The sequence below is a fragment of the Kogia breviceps genome, chromosome 8 (assembly GCF_026419965.1).
Source record: "Kogia breviceps isolate mKogBre1 chromosome 8, mKogBre1 haplotype 1, whole genome shotgun sequence".
In the NCBI taxonomy this organism is placed as follows: Eukaryota; Metazoa; Chordata; class Mammalia; order Artiodactyla; family Physeteridae; genus Kogia; species Kogia breviceps.
The window spans coordinates 58,148,525-58,167,075 of record NC_081317.1 but is presented as its reverse complement, the minus strand read 5'-3'; the positions used below and the strand labels follow the sequence as shown (position 1 = coordinate 58,167,075).

The window sequence follows — 18,551 nt, the reverse complement described above, 5'->3', positions numbered from 1 at the left end:
ATTACTGTGGCTTTGTGGTCATTTTTGAAATTTGGAAATCTTAGTCTTCCAATTTTGTTATTTTTCAAAATTGTTTTCACTATTCATGGTCCCTTGAAATTCCATATGAATTTTAGGATGAGTCTTTCTATTTCTGTAATAAGAACAAAAAAAAGCACTGAGGTTTTGATAGGGATTGCATCAAATCTTTATATTGTTTTGGGTAGCATTGTCACCTTAACAATATTGTTTTCCAATCCATGAACAAAAGATGTCTTTCAGTTTGTTTAGGTTGTCTTTAATTTTGTTCAGCAACATTTTGTAGTTTTTTTGTGTGTACACGTCTTTCATCTCCTTTGTTAAATTGTTTACTAAGTATTTTATTTCTTTCCTTGCTATTTTAAATGGAATTGTTTCCTTAATATTCTTTTCAAATTGTTCATTGCTATTGTATAGAAATACAACTGATTTTTGTGTTGGTTTTATATCCTGCAACTTTGCTAAATTTATTAGCTCTAACAGGATTTCTTGTGTGTGTGAGTTCTTTAGGATTTTTTACATAGAAGATCATGCATGTCATCTGCAGAGATAACTTTATTCTTTTCCAATTTGGTTGCTCACTTGACCTGTCTTCCTTCCTTCCTCCATCCCTCCCTCCCTCTCTTCCTTCCTTCCTTCCATCCTTTTCTCCCTAATTTCTCTGGCTAGAATTTCTCTAGTACTTTGTTGAATAGAAGTGGCAGAAGTGTACATTCTTATCAATCTTTAACTATTGAGTATTAGTTTAGCTGTGGGTTTTTCATATATGACTTTTATCATATTGAGTAAGTTCCCTTCGATTCCTATTTTATTTAATGTTTTTATCAAGAAAGGGTATTGGATTTTGTCAAATGTTTTTTCTGCATCAGTTGAGATGATGTGTTTTTTTCCATCATTCTATTAGTGTGGTATATTGCATTGATTTGCATTTGTTGAACTACCCTTGCATCCTGAGGATGCATCCCCTTTGGTTGTGATATGTGATCCCTTTTATATATATGCTGTTGAACTTGTTTTGCTAGTATTTTGTTGAGAATTTTTTTTCTTTTTTTGTGGTACACGGGCCTCTCACTGCCGTGGCCTCTCCCGTTGCGGAGCAGAGGCTCCGGACGCGCAGGCTCAGCGGCCATGGCTCATGGGCCCAGCCGCTCCGCGGCACGTGGGATCCTCCCGGACCGGGGCACGAACCCGCGTCTCCTGCATCGGCAGGTGGACTCTCAACCACTGCGCCACCAGGGAAGCCCGAGAATTTTTATATTTGTATTTATAAGGGATGTTGGCCTGTAGTTTCTTTGTCTGACTTTGGTATCAGAGTATGCTGATCTCATAGAATGAGTTAAGAAGTATTCCATCCTCTTCAGATTTTTTGGAGGACTTCAGGAAGGATTGATAAATTCACCAGTGAAGCCATTTGGTCCCGGGCTTTTCTTTGTTAGGAGGCTTTTAATTTCTGATTTAATTTTCTTACTTGTTACAGGTCTATTCGTATTTTCTATTTCTTCTTGAGTTAGTTGTTTTTTTTTTTTTTTTTCTTGCGTTACGCGGGCCTCTCCCTGCCGTGGCCTCTCCCGTTGCGGAGCACAGGCTCCAGACGCGCAGGCTCAGCGGCCATGGCTCACGGGCCCAGCCGCTCCGTGGCACGTGGGATCCTCCCGGACCGGGGCACGAACCCGCGTCTCCTGCATCGGCAGGCGGACTCTCAACCACTGTGCCACCAGGGAAGCCCTTGAGTTAGTTTTGATTATTTCCTTCCTTCTGCTAGCTTTGGGTTTAGTTTTCTTTTTCTGGTTCCTTAGGTTATTGGTTTGAGATTGTTCTTTTCTAATGTAGATGTTTAGAGCTGTAAGTTTCCCTCTTTGTACTGCTTTTGCTGCATCCCATAAGTTTCTTATGTTGTGTTTTTGTTTTCATTTGTTTCAAAGTATTTTGTAATTTCCCTTGTGATTTTTTGACCCATTGGTTGTTTAAAAGCACGCTGTTTAATTTCTACGTGAAATTTTTCAGTTTTCCTCCTGTTACTGATTTCTGGTTTCATTCCATTGTGATCAGAAATAATACTGTTTTGTTTTTTTTTTTTTAAGAAATGATACTTTTTTTAAAAAAATTATTTATTTATTTTTGGCTGCGTTGGGTCTTCGTTGCTGAATGCGGGCTTTCTCTAGTAGCAGCGAGTGGGGGCTACTCTTTGTTGCGGCGTGCAGGCTTTTCATTGTGGTGGCTTCTCTTGTTGCGGAGCACAGGCTCTAGGCCCTCGGGCTTCAGTAGTTGTGGCTCAGTAGTTGTGGCTCATGGGCTCTAGAGCTCAGGCTCAGTAGTTGTGGCGCATGGGCTTCGTTGCTCCATGGCATGTGGGATCTTCCTGGACCAGGGCTTGAACCCCTGTCCCCTGCATTGGCAGGTGGATTCTTAACCACTGCACCACCAGGGAGGTCTCAGAAATGATACTTTTAATGATTTTAATTTTTTTAATTTATTAAGACTTGGTGGTCTATCCTAGAGAATGGTCCCTGTGCCCTTGAAAAGAGTGTATATTCTGCTGTTGTTGGATAGAGTGCTCTATATATGTCTGTTAATTCTAACTGGTTTCTAGCCTTGTGCTATCTTCTTATTGATTTTCCATATGGATGTTCTACTTATTGTTGAGAGTGAGGTATTGAAATCTCCAAGTATTATTGTAGAAACCATCTGTTTTCCCTTCATTTCTGTCAGTTTTCCCTTTATATCTTGTGAAGTTCTATTGTTAGCTGCATATATTTGTAAGTATTGTATCTTGCTGGATTGTATCTTTTATCAATATATAATGCCCTTATTTGTCTCTTGTAACCTTTCTTTGACTTAAAGTCTATTTTGTCTAACAGTAATGTAGCCCCCTCAGCTTTCTTTTGGTTACTATTTGTATGGAATATCTTTTTCCATCTTTTACTTTCAGTCTCTTTGTGTCTTCATATCTAAATTGAATCTGTTGTAGAGAGTGCACAGATGGATCTAGTTTTATCCAACCTGCCAATCTTCTGCCTTTTTAATAGGAGAGTTTAGTCCATTTACATTTAGAGTAATTACTGATGAGGATTTACCTCTGCTGTTTAGCTATTTGTATGTCATATATGTTTTTTGTTCTTCAGTTCTTCCATTACGTCCATTCAGTTTGTATTTAACTGAATTTTTGTGGTGTATCCTTTTGATTCTGTTCTGTTTTCCTTCTGTATGTGTTCTTATTTTCTTAGTTGTTACCTTGCAGATTAAAAGTAATGTCTTAAACATAGAACAACCTAGTTTTAGTAATACCAACTTTTTCAGTAGTGTGTGTATATATATATATATACACACCCACACACACACACACACACACACACATATATTGTCTTATACTTCTCTGTCTCTTCCCTTTATATTGTGATTGTCACAGATAACATCTTTATATATTATGTGTCTGTTAACATAATTTATAAATATTGTTTTAGGCATTTGCTTTTGAAATCACATAGGGAAAAAAAGAAGTTACAAACCAAAAGTACAGTAATTCTGACTTTTATATTTACTTATGTTTTTACCTTTACCAGTGTTCCTTATTTCTTATAGATTCAAGTTACTGACTAGTGTCTTCATCTCAGGCTGAAGAATTCTCTTTAACATTTCTTATAGGGCAGGTCTACTGGTAATGAACTCCCTCAGCTTTTGTTTATCTGAAAATGGCTTAGTTTCTCCTTCATTCCTGAAGGCTAGTTTTGCAGGGTGTAGAATTCTTGGTTGACTGTTTTGGTTTTTTTTCCACAACTTTAAATATATCACTGCACTGCCTTATGTACATGGTTACTGGTGAGAGACCATCTTTTAAAAAAATATATTTGTTTGTTTGCTTATTTATTTATTTATTATTTTGGCTGTGCTGGGTCTTAGTTGTGGCATGAGGACTCTTAGTTGCGACATGCAGAATCTTAGTTGCGGCATGTGGACTTCTTAGTTGTGGCATGTGGACTTTTTAGTCATGGCATCCCTGTGGGATCTAGTTCCCTGACCAGGGATCGTACTCAGGCCCCCTGCATTGGGACCATGGAGTCTTACCCACTGGACCACCAGGGAAGTCCCGAGAAATCATCTTTTAATCTTATTGAGGAACCTGATTTCCTTTATTTCTTTGCTTATGGTTTCCTTTAGCTAATTGAGTGCATTTAAGATAGCTGATTTAATGTCTTAGACTAGTAATTTCAATGTTTGGGCTTCCTCAATGGTAGTTTCTGTCAAATTCTTTTTTTTCTGGTGAATGGGCAATATTTTCCTGTCTGTGTATTTTATAAGTTTTTGTTGAGAGCTAGACATTCTGAGTGTGTTTTTCACTTGTTGAGAGCTGGACCTGTTTGTGACGTTTCCAAAATATTTTTCCAATGTGTAGTCCGTGTTGTGTACAGGCATACCATATTTTATTGCACTTTACTTGATTATACTTCACAGATATTGCTTTTTTTTTACAAAATGAAGGTTTGTGGTAACCCTCCATTGAGCAAATCTATTGGCACCATTTTTCCAACAGCATTTGCTCACTTGATGTCTCTGTCACATTTTGGTAATTCCCACAATATTTCCAGCGTTTTCATTATTATATTTATTTTCGTGATCTATGATCAGTGAACATTGACATTATTACTACAACTTGTTGAGGCTCAGAAGATAGCATTTTTTAGCAAAAAGTGTTTGAAATTACAGTCTGTACATTGTTTTGGGGGGCATAATGCTATTATTGCACACTTAATAGAGTTCAGTGTAGTGTTAATATAACTTATGTGCATTGGGAAACCAAAAAATTCATATGATTCACTTTATTGCAGTATTTGTTACTGTGGTGGTCTGGAGGTGAACCTGTGATATCTCCAAGGTATGCCCATATGGTCACTGATGTTTCTGATTAATTATCACTTTGGTCAGCCAGTGACCTGACCAAGATTTCCTTAAATGTCTGACTCCACAAAGGGTCCTATGTCTTTAAATTTTCCAGTAGATGCTGCTGGGGGAGGCCACTGCTGGTAAAACTGAAGGCAAGTATCTGCACCAGGCCCTCAGGGCACTGCCAGACCAACCAAAACACACTACTCCTAGCTTTTGGAGAACAAGATCCCACTGCTCGTCCTGGTGTCAGCCACCTTTTCCAAGACCACAGGCTGCTGTCTCCACATCTGCAACAGGGCTAAATAATGGTAGTTCTTAGCCCATCGTAGTTAGTTTACACCCTCTGCTTACCTAGGAAAGATCAGCAGCTTGCTCCTTCATCAGGCACTCACTTGGTTGATACAAGTGTCTGATGAGGTTCCAGAGTGCCAAAATAGTTGATTCCAGTCTCTTTCCATCTTAATGGTTGCTTTGCTGGAGGGACTGATCCCCTAGAGCTTCCTGCTGTGCCATTTTGCACAATGTCACTACCACCTGTTTTTAAAACATCTTTTGCACCTTTACTTATTAACCAGTCCTCCCTGCTGGCCTGTATTTTATAGTTATTAAGCACATATAGAAGAGAGTGTGATGTATTGATGGATTAAAGATGTGACAGTGTAAAAAAATGGGTTTTAGAGTCAAACAGATTTGTATTTGCATTCTAACTCTGATTTACCTTGGGTAAATTGGTGAACCTAAGCTTCATCTGTCAAATAGCTTTCATGATAATATGAGAGGAGGTATGTAAAAGTGTTAGTAACTGCCAGTATTATACCAACATTAGGTGATACTCCTGTTTTATCATCAGTTGCTAAGCACTTAGTGCCGAATGTCTTATTAGATGCTTTATTATACATTTCCAGCAACCATTCTGTAAAATAAGTATTTTCTGTTTTTTATAGATGATGAAACTAAAGCTTAGAGAGGTTTTTGACAATTTTCTTGAAATGGAATTAGGAGTCAAAACCAGGGCTGACTCAAGCCCTTGCTTATAGCCCTTATTCTACACTGCCTCTGATCTGGGTCACAGTGTCTGATTTTAATGTCTTATTAACTTGTTTTCCTTCTTCAGGAGTCACATGCCATAGGAAAAAAGCCTGAAAATCCAGCAGACATGATTGAAGAAGGAGAGCTTATCCTATCTGTGAATATCTTGTACCCTGTTATATTTCATAAGGTCAGTAGTAAAACCTTCTGGATTCACAGATAATATGAGTGACTTTTGTCAGAGAATTTAATTATTTGAAGTTTAATTATTTGAACCTTATTTGAGCCAAAATAAATGCAAGCATATGCTGTCTCATATGACATTCTGTCTATATTCTTGGGTTCTTTTTTATATAAGGAATATGGTAAATAAGGTCAGATTTCAAATTATCTCTTGAGTAATAGGATTACAGTTACAGTGTTGGAATGTATACCTGATTTCTGTATTAGTAGCAACTGGAAGTGATGTAAATCCACAGTGATTCTGAAAATAAATATGAATTCTTAAGGATCTTTTTTTTTTGCAGAAAAACTGGTGAAGGAAGGGGGTGGGGTTTTTTTTCACCAATTCAAAATTCTTGAACTAGCTAAAGACAGCTCTTCTTAGATGAAAATGCAGAAAGTCAACAGGTCAGGGGTATCCAGGAATTTCTTAGGAGTATCTAATAAAGAGAACTCTATCCCAGCCCAGAGTGTATATATTTTTGATTCTCCAAATACATGTATCATAAACTTTAATAAGGTTTCCTTGAAATATTACTCTATATAAATTGCACTTGTGAATAAATAGACTTTTATGAATTATCTGGGAAATAGTACTAATTACCTTGTTTGATTAAGATCTCAAATTATCAATCAAAACAAAGCAAAACAAAACCAATAAAACCAAACCTCTGCATTTATAACATGTGGGTATTGTATAGATTGCTTGCCTTCAATGAGGTAACTTACAGGAAAATTTAAAAGACAGTGAAGTTATATTCCAAAGGCTCTTCATGTTAATGTCACTTTAGTAGCATCTTGATTTTAAAATTTAGCTTAAACTAAAAATGTTTTATTGCCAAGTGTATTAGTCCATTCTGGCTGCTATAACAAAATAGCACAGACTGGGTACCTTATAAGCAACAGAGACTTGTTTCTCACAGTTCTAGAGGCTGGAAGTCTAAGATCAGCATGCCAACATCTGGTGAGGGTCCTCTTCTGGGTTACATCTTTCTTATAAGGGCACTAATCCCATTCGTGAGGGTTCCACCCTCATGACTTAATCACTCTCAAAGGCCTCACCTCCTAACACCATCACATTGGGTCTTAGGATTCCAGTGTGTGAATTTTGGACAAACATGAGCAGTCAGACCACAGCACCAAGTATCTCAATTGTACTCATAGGATTTTAATTTATGGAAGTGACTGAGTGACAGCACTAGAGTCCAGTGCCATTGAAAGATTTTTATTGTTTACCTTTCCTGAGAGGAAAGGGTATGCCACATCACGCAGGGCCACAGGGGGAAGCACCAGTATCAGTCAGGAGGCAAGGGAAAAGCATAGGCCGCAGCCTTTATTGGGTTTCCATGGGAAAGACATGGCAGGGCAGAGTAAACAGTTTAGGGTGGGCTATCTTGAATAATTCCAATGGGCTCTGGGCTATCAGGCTGTCCCTAGTTTCTGGTACCTGGCTCTGGATTGACTTAGGATGGGAAATATCGGCTTGGTATATGAGTTAGATAAAAGAGATGGTTTTAGAGTATAGGCTGTGGATCACAGGGGAGATGTAAACAACTTTGGCGATTAGTTTGGAGCTATAATTAATCGATGCTGAGTAGACAAATGTAGAATCTAAGAAAACACAGGACACCATATTATGGGAATAACTTAAAGTAAGAAAACTAGTAATTTAGATCTGGTCATGACAGGATTTATAGTTTAATTGCTTTGTCTCTAAGTGAACACTGATTTATTTACTGTCTGACTCGTAGCACAAAGAACACAAACCGTACCAGACGATGCTGGTATTGGGCAGTCAAAAGCTCACGGAACTGAGGGATTCAATTTGCTGTGTCAGTGACCTCCAGATTGGTGGGGAATTCAGCAACACTCCTGACCAAGCCCCTGAACACCTCAGCAAAGTAAGGTGATTTTTTTTTCTAACGCTCATAAAACAAGAGGAAATAATAATAATAAGCTAAGGAAATAGTGATTTTAGGTGAACAGGCTCATAAACATTCTGGTAAATGCTTTCTTCTTCTGTGCCATTCCATCAAGCTTATCTCTTCCCTTCTATTTTTTTTTTTAAATTTATTTATTGATTGATTGATTTTTGGCTGTGTTGGGTCTTCATTGCTACGCGCAGGCTTTCTCCAGTTATGGCGAGCGGGCACCACTTCATTGCAGTGTGCGGGCTTCTCATTGCGGTGGCTTCTCTTTGTTGCTTCGCACGGGCTCTAGGTGCACGGACTCTAGGTGCACGGACTTCAGTAGTTGTGGCACATGGGCTCAGTAGTTGTGGCTCGCAGGCTCTAGAGTGCAGGCTCAGTAGTTGTGCCACATGGGCTTATTAGCTCTGCGGCACGTGGGATCTTCCTGGACCAGGGCTTGAACCTGTGTCCCCTGCATTGGCAGGTGGATTCTTAACCACGGCGCCACCAGGGAAGCCCCTCTTCCCTTCTTTTTGTCATCAAGACTTTTTTAAAGATGAGGCTTTATTCAGTTTTGATTTCTTCATTTCCCATTTATTTCTCAACCATTTTCTGTACACTCTTCTTTCTAAGGTCATAGGCCACCTAATTGTCTAACCAGTAGGTCTCTATTTCATGTTCATACTCTTTGACCTTACTGTAGCATTGGAATTTGCTGTTCACTCTCTTCTCTTTCAAACTCTGTATGAGTTTGTCTGTCATAACTGCCCCCAGCAAAGTTTGGGAGTCCACCCGAGAGCATCAGTGCCCATAGAAGAAGCTGTTAGTTCAAGGATCAAAGCAAACAGGGACGTAATATCTGGTAATGGTCCTTGCTGGTGTTTCCCAGGGTGCTGCTCTCAAAAGAACAGAGAAACCCTGCATACTCATTGGATCAGGATAGAAAGGACCCAAGTGGCAGACTGGCCACCTACAGTTTCCAGAAGGGATTGCTTACTCAATAACAGTAGGGCCTTGATCCTTCTGAATTTCATCATAGAGCAAGCTTGACCTAATTCTGTTACCTGGTACACCTCTGGCAGAGGACCTCAGATTTACTGGCATACGTAAGAGGGGCAGCATCTCCTGTGGATCACTAAGAAGATGTTTGGAACAACTAGAATGGAGATAAGAGTTTGGACAAGAACCATCACAATCTCTTCTTTTTGCTCATTGCTTTATCACCAGCCATATAGATATTATTATAACTTAGGTTTCATCTTAATTCTTATTCTAAATTGTTCTTCTGGGCTTTCCCCGCAGTTTTCATGGTTTTGAGTATACTCCAATCTTTGTAAATCTCTTTCTCTCTTGGTTTCCAAACCCATTATTTGTAAGCGTCACTGGGCATTCTCACTTAGCCTCAGTGCTGCCTGGCATTTTTACCACCTCTCTATAGTTGATACACTCTGCCACTTTTAAAGGTAACTGTTTTATTCCTTCTGAAACTTCCAACATCCTTTCCTTGTGGCTTACCTTCAGCTGAAAACCTTGCTGTTAATTTCACTGAGAAAATAAGTTATCAGAAAAGGATTTTCCATTGTCTTTTACCCACATTTACCCATTTGCCCATGCATTCTGCCTTCGCACCTGTTACAATGGATGGGCTAAACCTGCTGCTATCAAAAGCCGATCTAGGTGTCTATTGGATTCCATCCGCCATTACATAACCAAGGACTTTGTTCTTGTTTTTATCCCCTCTCTTCCCTGCATCATCAGTTTTTTCCTTTCTTTTGGCTGTCCCATCAGTAACAAGTGGGCTGTAATATCTCCCATCTCCCATTCTAAACCTCTTCTTGACCTTGTATCTTCCTCTAGCTATCATCTCATCTTTCTGCTTTCTTCTCAGTAAACTGTCTCAAGAGTTAATGAGTTAATAATAATAAGAATTAATAATAGTACCTCAATTCATTGTTTCTCTTTTTCTCCCACCACTTTGTCTTACAATCACTTTTATTCATCACCACTCCACCAAAATCACTTTACTGATGCAACCATTGACTTAGTTCTCATCTTATTTGACCTCTCATCAGCACGTGACACAATTGAATATTCCTTCTTACTTGAAACACTTTCTTTACTTGGCTTTTAAGATGTTACACCTACCGGGACTTCCCTGGTGACGCAGTGATTGAGAATCTGCCTGCCAGTGTAGGGGACACGGGTTCGATCCCTGGTCCAGGAAGATCCCACATTCCATGGAGCAACTAAACCCGTGTGCCACAACTACTGAAGCCTGTGCTCTAGGGCCTGTGAGCCACAACTGCTGAGCCCGTGTGCCACAGCTACTGAAGCCCACGGACCTAGAGCCCATGCTCCACGACAAGCCACTGCAATGAGAAGGCTGCGCACCGCAACAAAGGGTAGCCCCGACTCGCCACAACTAGAGAAAGCCCATGTGCAGCAAGGAAGACCCAATGCAGCCAAAAATAAAATAAATTTATTTATTTTAAAAAAATGTTACACCCACCTAATTTTCTTCCTATCTGGCTTTTAATTCTTGTGCTGGATGCTTCTCATCCTCCTGACTTATAAATGTTATTAAGCCCTTTGAATCAATCCTCAGACCTCTCCTCTGTGTATACTCCCTAGGTGATCTCATCCAGATTCCTAGCCCAGATTTTCATCTCCAATCCCAGCATCTTCTCTGAACTCCAGACTTATTTTTTCCAACTGCCTCCTTGACAATTACTGAATGTCCAATAGCCATTTCAAACTTAATTTGTTCAAAAACAGACTCTAGTTCTCTTTTCTTCCTCAAATCTGTACTTTCCCCAGTGTTCCCATCTCAGTAAATACACTCATTCTACACCTCGTTACTTAGCTAAAAACCTTGGAATCATCTTTGCTTCCTTTTCATCCCACATTGAAGGCATCAGCAAGTGCTTTGGCTCTACTTTCAAATTATATTTAGGATCTGCCCATGTCTCTGCTCCTTCACAAGTAACAGGCTGGTTAAATCACCATCATCTGTTGCTCGGACTCTTGCAGTAGCCTAGTGACTGTTCCTCCTGCCCCTTTCCACACTTCTGTTTATCCTTTATACCAGCCAGATGATACTGTAAAGTATCAGTCAGATCCTGTTGCTTTTCAGCTTGAAAGTCGATAGTGGCTTTCTCTTATATCTAGAATAAAATACAAAGTCCTTACTGTGGTCCATTATCTGGTCCCGTCTGCCTCCCAGCTTCATATCCTAACTACCTCTTTGTCACTTGTTGCCTTCAAACAACCTGCCATTCTTGCTCTTTCTCATGTATGCTAAGCAGGGTCCTGCTCAGAGCCTTTGTATCTTATGTTCCCTCACCCTAGAATGTTCTTCACCAAGTATTCAGATGGCTCACTCCCTCATTTCTTCTTCTCGTAGATGTTGCCTCGACAGAGAGGTCTTTCTCTTCATTAGTATTCTCTTCCCCTGACATGCTAATAACACTCATCACTACCTAACATCATGTTATATATTTGTCTGTCTTCCTTCCCTTGAATCATGAGGGCAGGGACTGTGTTTTGTTCAGTGATGTATTCCTGTGATGATGTGTGATGCAGAGGAAGTGCCCAAGTCTTTGCTGAATAAATGAACCGAGATACCTCAAGCTCAATTAGTCTTAAACTCATTATTCTACCATCTCCCTTTTTCTTCAGATGAGACTCTCCCTTTCCGTTGCTGTTTATCCTGCCATAATAGCTCCAGACTCTTTTTTTTCCACTGCTGTATGCTTTAGTTTGGGCCCTCAGCATCTTCTCCTGGAACTATTACAGAGACTTCTTAACTGGTTTCCCCACCTTTAGACTGTCCCATACCTGCCACTCAAGATGTCTTTCAAAAACAAATCGAACACCAAGAGTGAACTGCAAAGTAAGCTGTGGACTTTGGGTGATTATGATGTGTCAGTTTAGGTTCCTCCTTGGTAGCAAATGTACCACTCTGGTGAGTGGTGTTGATAATGGGCAGGCTGTGCGTGTGGGGGGGTATGGGGTGTGTGGGAGGCCTCTGTACCTCCCTATTTTATGATAAACGTAAAACTGCTCTAAAAGAATAAATCCGTTTGTTTGGTTGGTTGTTTTTTTGCGGTACGCTGGCCTCTCCCGTTGCGGAGCAAAGGCTCCGGACGCGCAGGCTCAGCGGCCATGGCTCACGGGCCCAGCCGCTCCGCGGCATGTGGGATCTTCCCAGACCGGGGCACGAACCCGTGTCCCCTGCATTGTCAGGTGGACTGTCAATCACTGCGCCACCAGGGAAGCCCTAAATCCGTTCTTTTTGAAAACTTTTTAAAAAAATTGATACTGTCATTCTCCAATCTAAAAGTCTCAGTGGTTCTCTGCTGCCTGTGGTCCAGGCTCCTTAGGCTGACATATAAGGCCTTTTGTAATGGTGATTCTCAAGTTAACTTTCTATATTGTTCACCCCCTTCTTTTACACCTTATCTTTCAGGCACAATGAATTTATCTGGTTCAAGCGTACCATACTTTTTTATGCCTCTTGAGTGTTTGAACATGGGTGGGAAGCCCTTTCCCTCACTTGTTATATGAGATTCTTCTCGACTGTCCTGTTTGCCACTCTGGCCCCATTTCGTTTGTCCATTATAGTGCTTTATTGATGCTATTTGATGTGTTTGTCTGCCCCACAAGGCTGGCTGTATTCCAGTCTTTTGGGTGACTGGCATGGAGACCAGCATAGTTGTTTTTTTTTTTTTCCAGCATACATAGTTTTTGAGTTAGATTGAAAGTGGTTTTAAGATATTTGGGTTCTTCAGGTTTGCCAGCTTGGTGCTTTTGAAGGTAAACATTAATGAGAAACAAGTGGAATCTCAAGGCTGTATGCACACCAGGGAATAGAAGATTTATCTTTTCTTTTAAAGGAGAAGCAGTCTTCTGCAAAGTTTCTCCACCCTGTGGGGGAAAAAAGGATAACAAGGTGTAGCTATAAGTTTATACGATCAATTTAAGAAGAAAAATCTGAATTCACCCTCCTTATTCTGACCATGTCATGACTGCTCACAGTGGTGAGTCAGATCTGGGAATCAGTCTTAGCTCCAGGAATCCTAGAGAGTGTTTTTAACCAGACTTGTTTAGTTTATTGTGTTTGTGCATCATTGCTCATGCCTTCAGCAGCTTTCTAAGCAGGGGACTAAATGACCCATAGTCCTATTTATACATCTGCTGTTTCATTGTTTCTGCCTCTTCCATGTATTAAAATAATATCCTCTGATTATTTAGCACTTATCGTGTGCCAGTTGTATAGTACACTAGTTGATAGTACAGTATCTTTGGAAAGAATTATCACCATTTTACAAGTGAGAAGAAGATGGGTCAGAGGATTGTCATGAGTTACCTGTGTTCAGTCAGCAGTGGTAGAGGCTGGTTTCAGACCATTGCCAGCTTGCCTTCAAAGCCCCACGTTCTTTCTTTGCCATGTTGGTACTCTGCCTGGCTTTAGACATCTTTCCCTACCCTGTTATTTATTTGGTGAACAAACACTGAGTGAAAACTTGAGCTGTGCTGTGATTAATGGCAAGATTCTAGTACATGGGCTTTGTGGAATCTTTGCCTGTTCAGGGACCTGTTTCATTTGCCTCCTTGTTCTAAGCTATGTTTTAGAAAGGTGAACTCATAGTTGTTTGGCCTGTGGAAAGATTTTTATTTCAATGATTGGCATTTGTATTTTACAGTGTTTTTTTTTTTAAGTTTTGCCTTGGAAAATTTTTAACATACACATGAAAAAGAGAATAGTATAAGGAGCCCTTATGTACCCATTAAGTTCTCAGCATTTTTCCAGAATTATTTCATCTGTTTACCCCATGCCATTGTTACACCTAACAAACTGAAAATAGGTCCTTAAGTTATAATGGTTTTTTTGACGGAGATATTTGGCATGTATTTCACTGGTAATCATGGAACAAATTAGTGACTTGCAGCTCTTGTAGCTGAGGAAATGAGAATCTTATTTCCATCCAATAAACAAGATTTGAACAAAATACTTTCTTTGATGAATTTGGTGTGTGAGAGGACTAGGAGAATTGGGCCAGTGTATTTAAATCTCTTTTAAGAGCCATGTCTAAAATAATGTTTTGCTAATGTTTGTTTTAGACTATAGTAGTTCAAGAATGAAGTACATTTTTAAAATATATGTATAAAATCAGTGTCAGTATTTTCTGCTCAGGTTTGTTTTTGTTTGTTTGTTTTTAATGGTCCTTCAGGTTTTAATGTCTGATCTATCAATCTTTTTTTTTTTTTTTTTTTTTTTTTTTTTGCGGTACGCGGGCCTCTCACCGCTGCGGGCTCTCCCGTTGCGGAGCACAGGCTCCGGACGCGCAGGCTCAGCGGCCACGGCTCACGGGCCCAGCCGCTCCGCGGCACGTGGGATCCTCCCAGACCGGGGCACGAACCCGCGTGCCCTGCATCGTCAGGCGGACTCTCAACCACTGCGCCACCAGGGAAGCCCTATCAATCTTTTTAACATAGCTCAGATTAGTCCATCTCTTTTTTGTCAGTAGTCTCTTAAGGGTCGTACTTAGAGGAACTTTGAGAAAATACTTTACACACATTTTATTGTTACTTATTATAAGTAAAGCCTGGGTATAGGAAAAATGGTAACGTGAATTTAAGTTGTAAAAATTTTCTTACCCAGCCTTCTCTGACACTTCTTTCCCCCCATTACTATTTTCCTCACAGCAAATCTTAGGAATATTGCTGAGCTTGTAACACAGCTGTCTTGAATGATAGCAAGAGAGTACATGATTATTAGATGGTTAAAATGACATATAGATAATGACTTTGTTCAAATGATCATACAGTTTATCCATAGTTACTTTGTTTATAAATTTGAAATAGTAACAGGTAGACCTTTAGGTTACATTAGATTAATAACAGAAGTAACTTCTTATACTTCTTATAGTTTTTCCACGTCAGTTGGTTATTTCCCTCCCTTGCAAGTTGGTCAGCTAAACTAGCTGACAAATAGGGAAACTAGTTAGTTGAGGATCTCTGGTTACCATTGAAAATGAAAATTAACTGATAGTGAGACTACATCTTCTTTTCTAGCCATTTATATAATGATATAATGAAAAGAGTTTTGTACTTTTAGAGTCCCCCTTCTAATTAATAATTACACCAAAGGTTTTAAACTGCCTCAGTCACTTAAGATGAAGTTCTGTATGAACATATTTTTATATACACTAAACTTTCTTTGTTTTGTTTCCAAAATAAGGCAGTAGTGATTCTTTCAGAATCTTTATTTTGGACCCTAGCTTACCTTTGAAGGTTTAGAAGTATAGTAAGTGGTGTATTTTGTGTTACAGCAGCCAGGCATGGCATTATAGTACATTATATCCTTTAATCTCTGCAACCACATGGGAAGAACGTATTGGCTTTACTCAGATTTTACATGGGGAAACAGAGGGTCAGGAGATTCAGTTGAGTAGTCTGAGAAGAAATAGCATAGCCAGTCTTAGAAGGGTGTCTGACACCAGTGCCAGGTGATCTGTAAATGGGGGAATGAAGAAAAATAAGAAAGAAAAATCGAAGCTTCGAAGAAGGAGAGAAATTAGGCTCTCTTAGGGTGATATTATTTTAATGCCTGAAACTTATATATCTTTTATAGTTCATAAACTGCTTTTGATTCTCACCACAATCCTATAAGATAGCATGGCAGGTACTGTACAGGTGAGGAAACTGAGGTCTGAGGAGTAAGTGTAGGAAAAAGACATAGGTCTTCTGACTCTCACCCAGGGGTCTAATTCTAAGCAAATGGTGAAGGACAAGTTGAACAGAGTGCTTCTCGGCACTGATCGCACATCTGAATTTCCTGAGGGGGCTGGGAAAATATTGGTGCCTGAGCCACATCATCAGAGATTGTCACTTAATGGATCTGAGGTGAGACTTGGTCTGTGGTATTTTTATGATTCTGTTATAAGGTCAGGATTAAGAGACCACTCCTCTGATGGGAAGTCTGGTAGTCTGAAAGTTGAAACCTGAGGGTTTTATGGTACTTTGGGCAAGATTGCTTGAATAAGAATAGATATTCACATTCTGCCTGCCTAAGAGTTATTGAAAATATAAAGAGGGAATTTTTATAAAAGCCCATTGAAAATACAAAAAAGGACAGAACAACATAGCTCCATGATCATTGTCATTAACACTGGGGAAACATCAAAGATATGGCTTTGTTTAGTTTTTAGTTCTGGTATCCAAAATAACTGTCACTGCCCTGTATGCATATAATAAAATAATATTAAAGTTTATTTCATTTCTAATTGGGTTCCTTTCATGAATCTCAAGACAATATACAAATTTAAATCAAACCTAGTGATTAAAACTACAAAAGGATAAAATTGAAAATAGCAGCAAGGATTGTGTCTTTATATCTTTATCCCTGGTAACCAACATAATACTTCCCACATAGGAGGTTCCTGTTAAATAATAAATTAATGAACTGAACATATTCTATGAAGTTGCATGACATTACTGTAAAACATATTAGTGTGATTTTATGACACACAAATGTGGAATTAATACGTAGAGCAATTTTATAATTGTTAATACTGTACTTTCTCTCAATACCATCTGTTTTCTTTCAGGACCTATATAAATCAGCCTTCTTTTATTTTGAAGGAACATTTTACAATGATAAAAGATACCCTGAATGCAGAGATTTGAGCAGGTATAACTTTCCAAAAATCCTAAGGTCTTTCCTCTTTCTCGTTGTCAAAATAGGGTTATCACCACAAATTCTATTATTGGTCTCTTAAGAATCTTTGTCAAGGAATTATTTTGTTAGATTGTTTTTCGTTTGTTTGGGGGTTAAAAAGTATCTCTCAATTTTTAAAATATTTTCAAAGTTACCTGGTTGGCCTAGGTTGTAGTAAGTTAATCAAATTTTTACCCCAAGAAGAAAATTTTCTTACCAAAGATATACATAGACCATTTCAAGATCTTTGCCAGCTATCTAGAATTATTTTTTACATATATTATCTGCTGTTTCAGAAATTATAGTAAATCTTTTGTTGAGCCTTAGATACAGCTGCAAAAAAGATTAAATCCCACTTAAACACTTTATTAATCTCTGTTCTTCATGTTTAGGTGATAGTAAATTAATCTTTCACTATTTTTTTCTGCTTGTCCAGTGTGTACTGTTTGGAGTGGATATGTATATATGTAAGGTTGCTTATGTGCATAACATGAAAAGTTTATGTCTGACATGTTATCTACATAAAAGTATTACCATACTTTTATTATTGGTATCCTGGCAAATAGAGTATATATGTATATTTTTTCTGAGTGTTAAGTAAATTCTTTCATTATAGCCATTTGTATCTATATTCTAATGCAGCAGTTCTCAGACTTGGTCTCTGTACTCCTTTATACTGTAAATAATTGACTCCAAAGAGCTTTTGTTTATGTGGGTTATAGCTGTAAATATTCACTGTATTAGAAATTGAAACTAAGAAATATTTTAAAATATTAACTAATTTAAATAGTCCAGTTATAGTTACCATTAATAACAATTTTGTGAAAAATAACTTTTCCAGAACAAAATAAAATAGTGAGAAGAGTGACGTTGTTATACATTTTCCATTCAATCTGAGGTGATAACACACATCACATAGCCTCCAGAAAACTGGTGTTTATGAGAGAATAAGAATTGAAAAGAGTTTTAAGATTACCGTAAAGATAATTTTGACCTCACAGACTTCTGTGGGAGTCTCAGGACCTTTCTTTGAGAACTGCTGCTCTAATGGATACAGAAAAATTCAGAGTTCCTTCCTACTTGCAACATGTATCAACCACTCTGGTTTTCATTCAAGTTGGTAGCTGTCCAGTTAATTTGGTGAGCCGGCTTTTGTGAAATATGCAGTTGCAAACCCCTTGGAGCAGTGATAGATACATCCTTGCCGTTTTCCTCCTCAGAACCATCATTGAGTGGTCAGAGTCCCATGATAGAGGCTATGGAAAGTTTCAGACTGCTAAGATGGAAGATTTCACCTTCAATGACTTGTGTATTAAACTGGGTTTTCCTTACTTATACTGTCACCAGGGAGACTGTGAACACGTCGTTGTCATTACTGACATAAGGTAAGTGGTAGAACTCAGAACATTTTGTTATTTGTCCTGTTTTCCTTTTATTTCACAGTATAAAAGCACAGGTAGTTTTGTTTGTTTAAAATAAGAGGAATAAAAGTAATCACTGCAGCTTCATTCAGGAGCAGCAAAAATAACTGCTTGCTATGCAGTGACCAGCTCTTTATCCATTTGCATCTTCTGTTGTTTTTCTTTTGGAAAATCTGTAATAATTACTTCAGTGATTAACCAGTGTGAGCCATTTGAAATGATAGAATATGCCAAAAATCAAGAAAAATACCTGAAGCGTCTCCTTTGCCCGAGGACAGTATATGACTTCTGTGAGTCTCCATGGGCCCCTTCCTCCATTAAAAAATATTAAAAATTAATATTTTATGA

The 18,551-nt window shown here is 38.7% G+C and overlaps 1 protein-coding gene across 2 annotated transcripts in view; it reads left to right on the top strand.

The window, feature by feature from the left end:
* The window catches only part of SNAPC3 (small nuclear RNA activating complex polypeptide 3), a 38,193-nt gene that overhangs the window by 12,182 nt on the left and 7,460 nt on the right, over positions 1–18,551 (top strand). For both annotated transcript variants that reach the window (XM_059072955.2, XM_059072958.2), the window contains 4 exons: positions 6,014–6,118; positions 7,902–8,051; positions 16,673–16,755; positions 18,003–18,167. In XM_059072955.2, the coding sequence (XP_058928938.1) occupies positions 6,014–6,118; positions 7,902–8,051; positions 16,673–16,755; positions 18,003–18,167 (503 nt within the window). The remainder of the gene's footprint in view (positions 1–6,013; positions 6,119–7,901; positions 8,052–16,672; positions 16,756–18,002; positions 18,168–18,551) is intronic.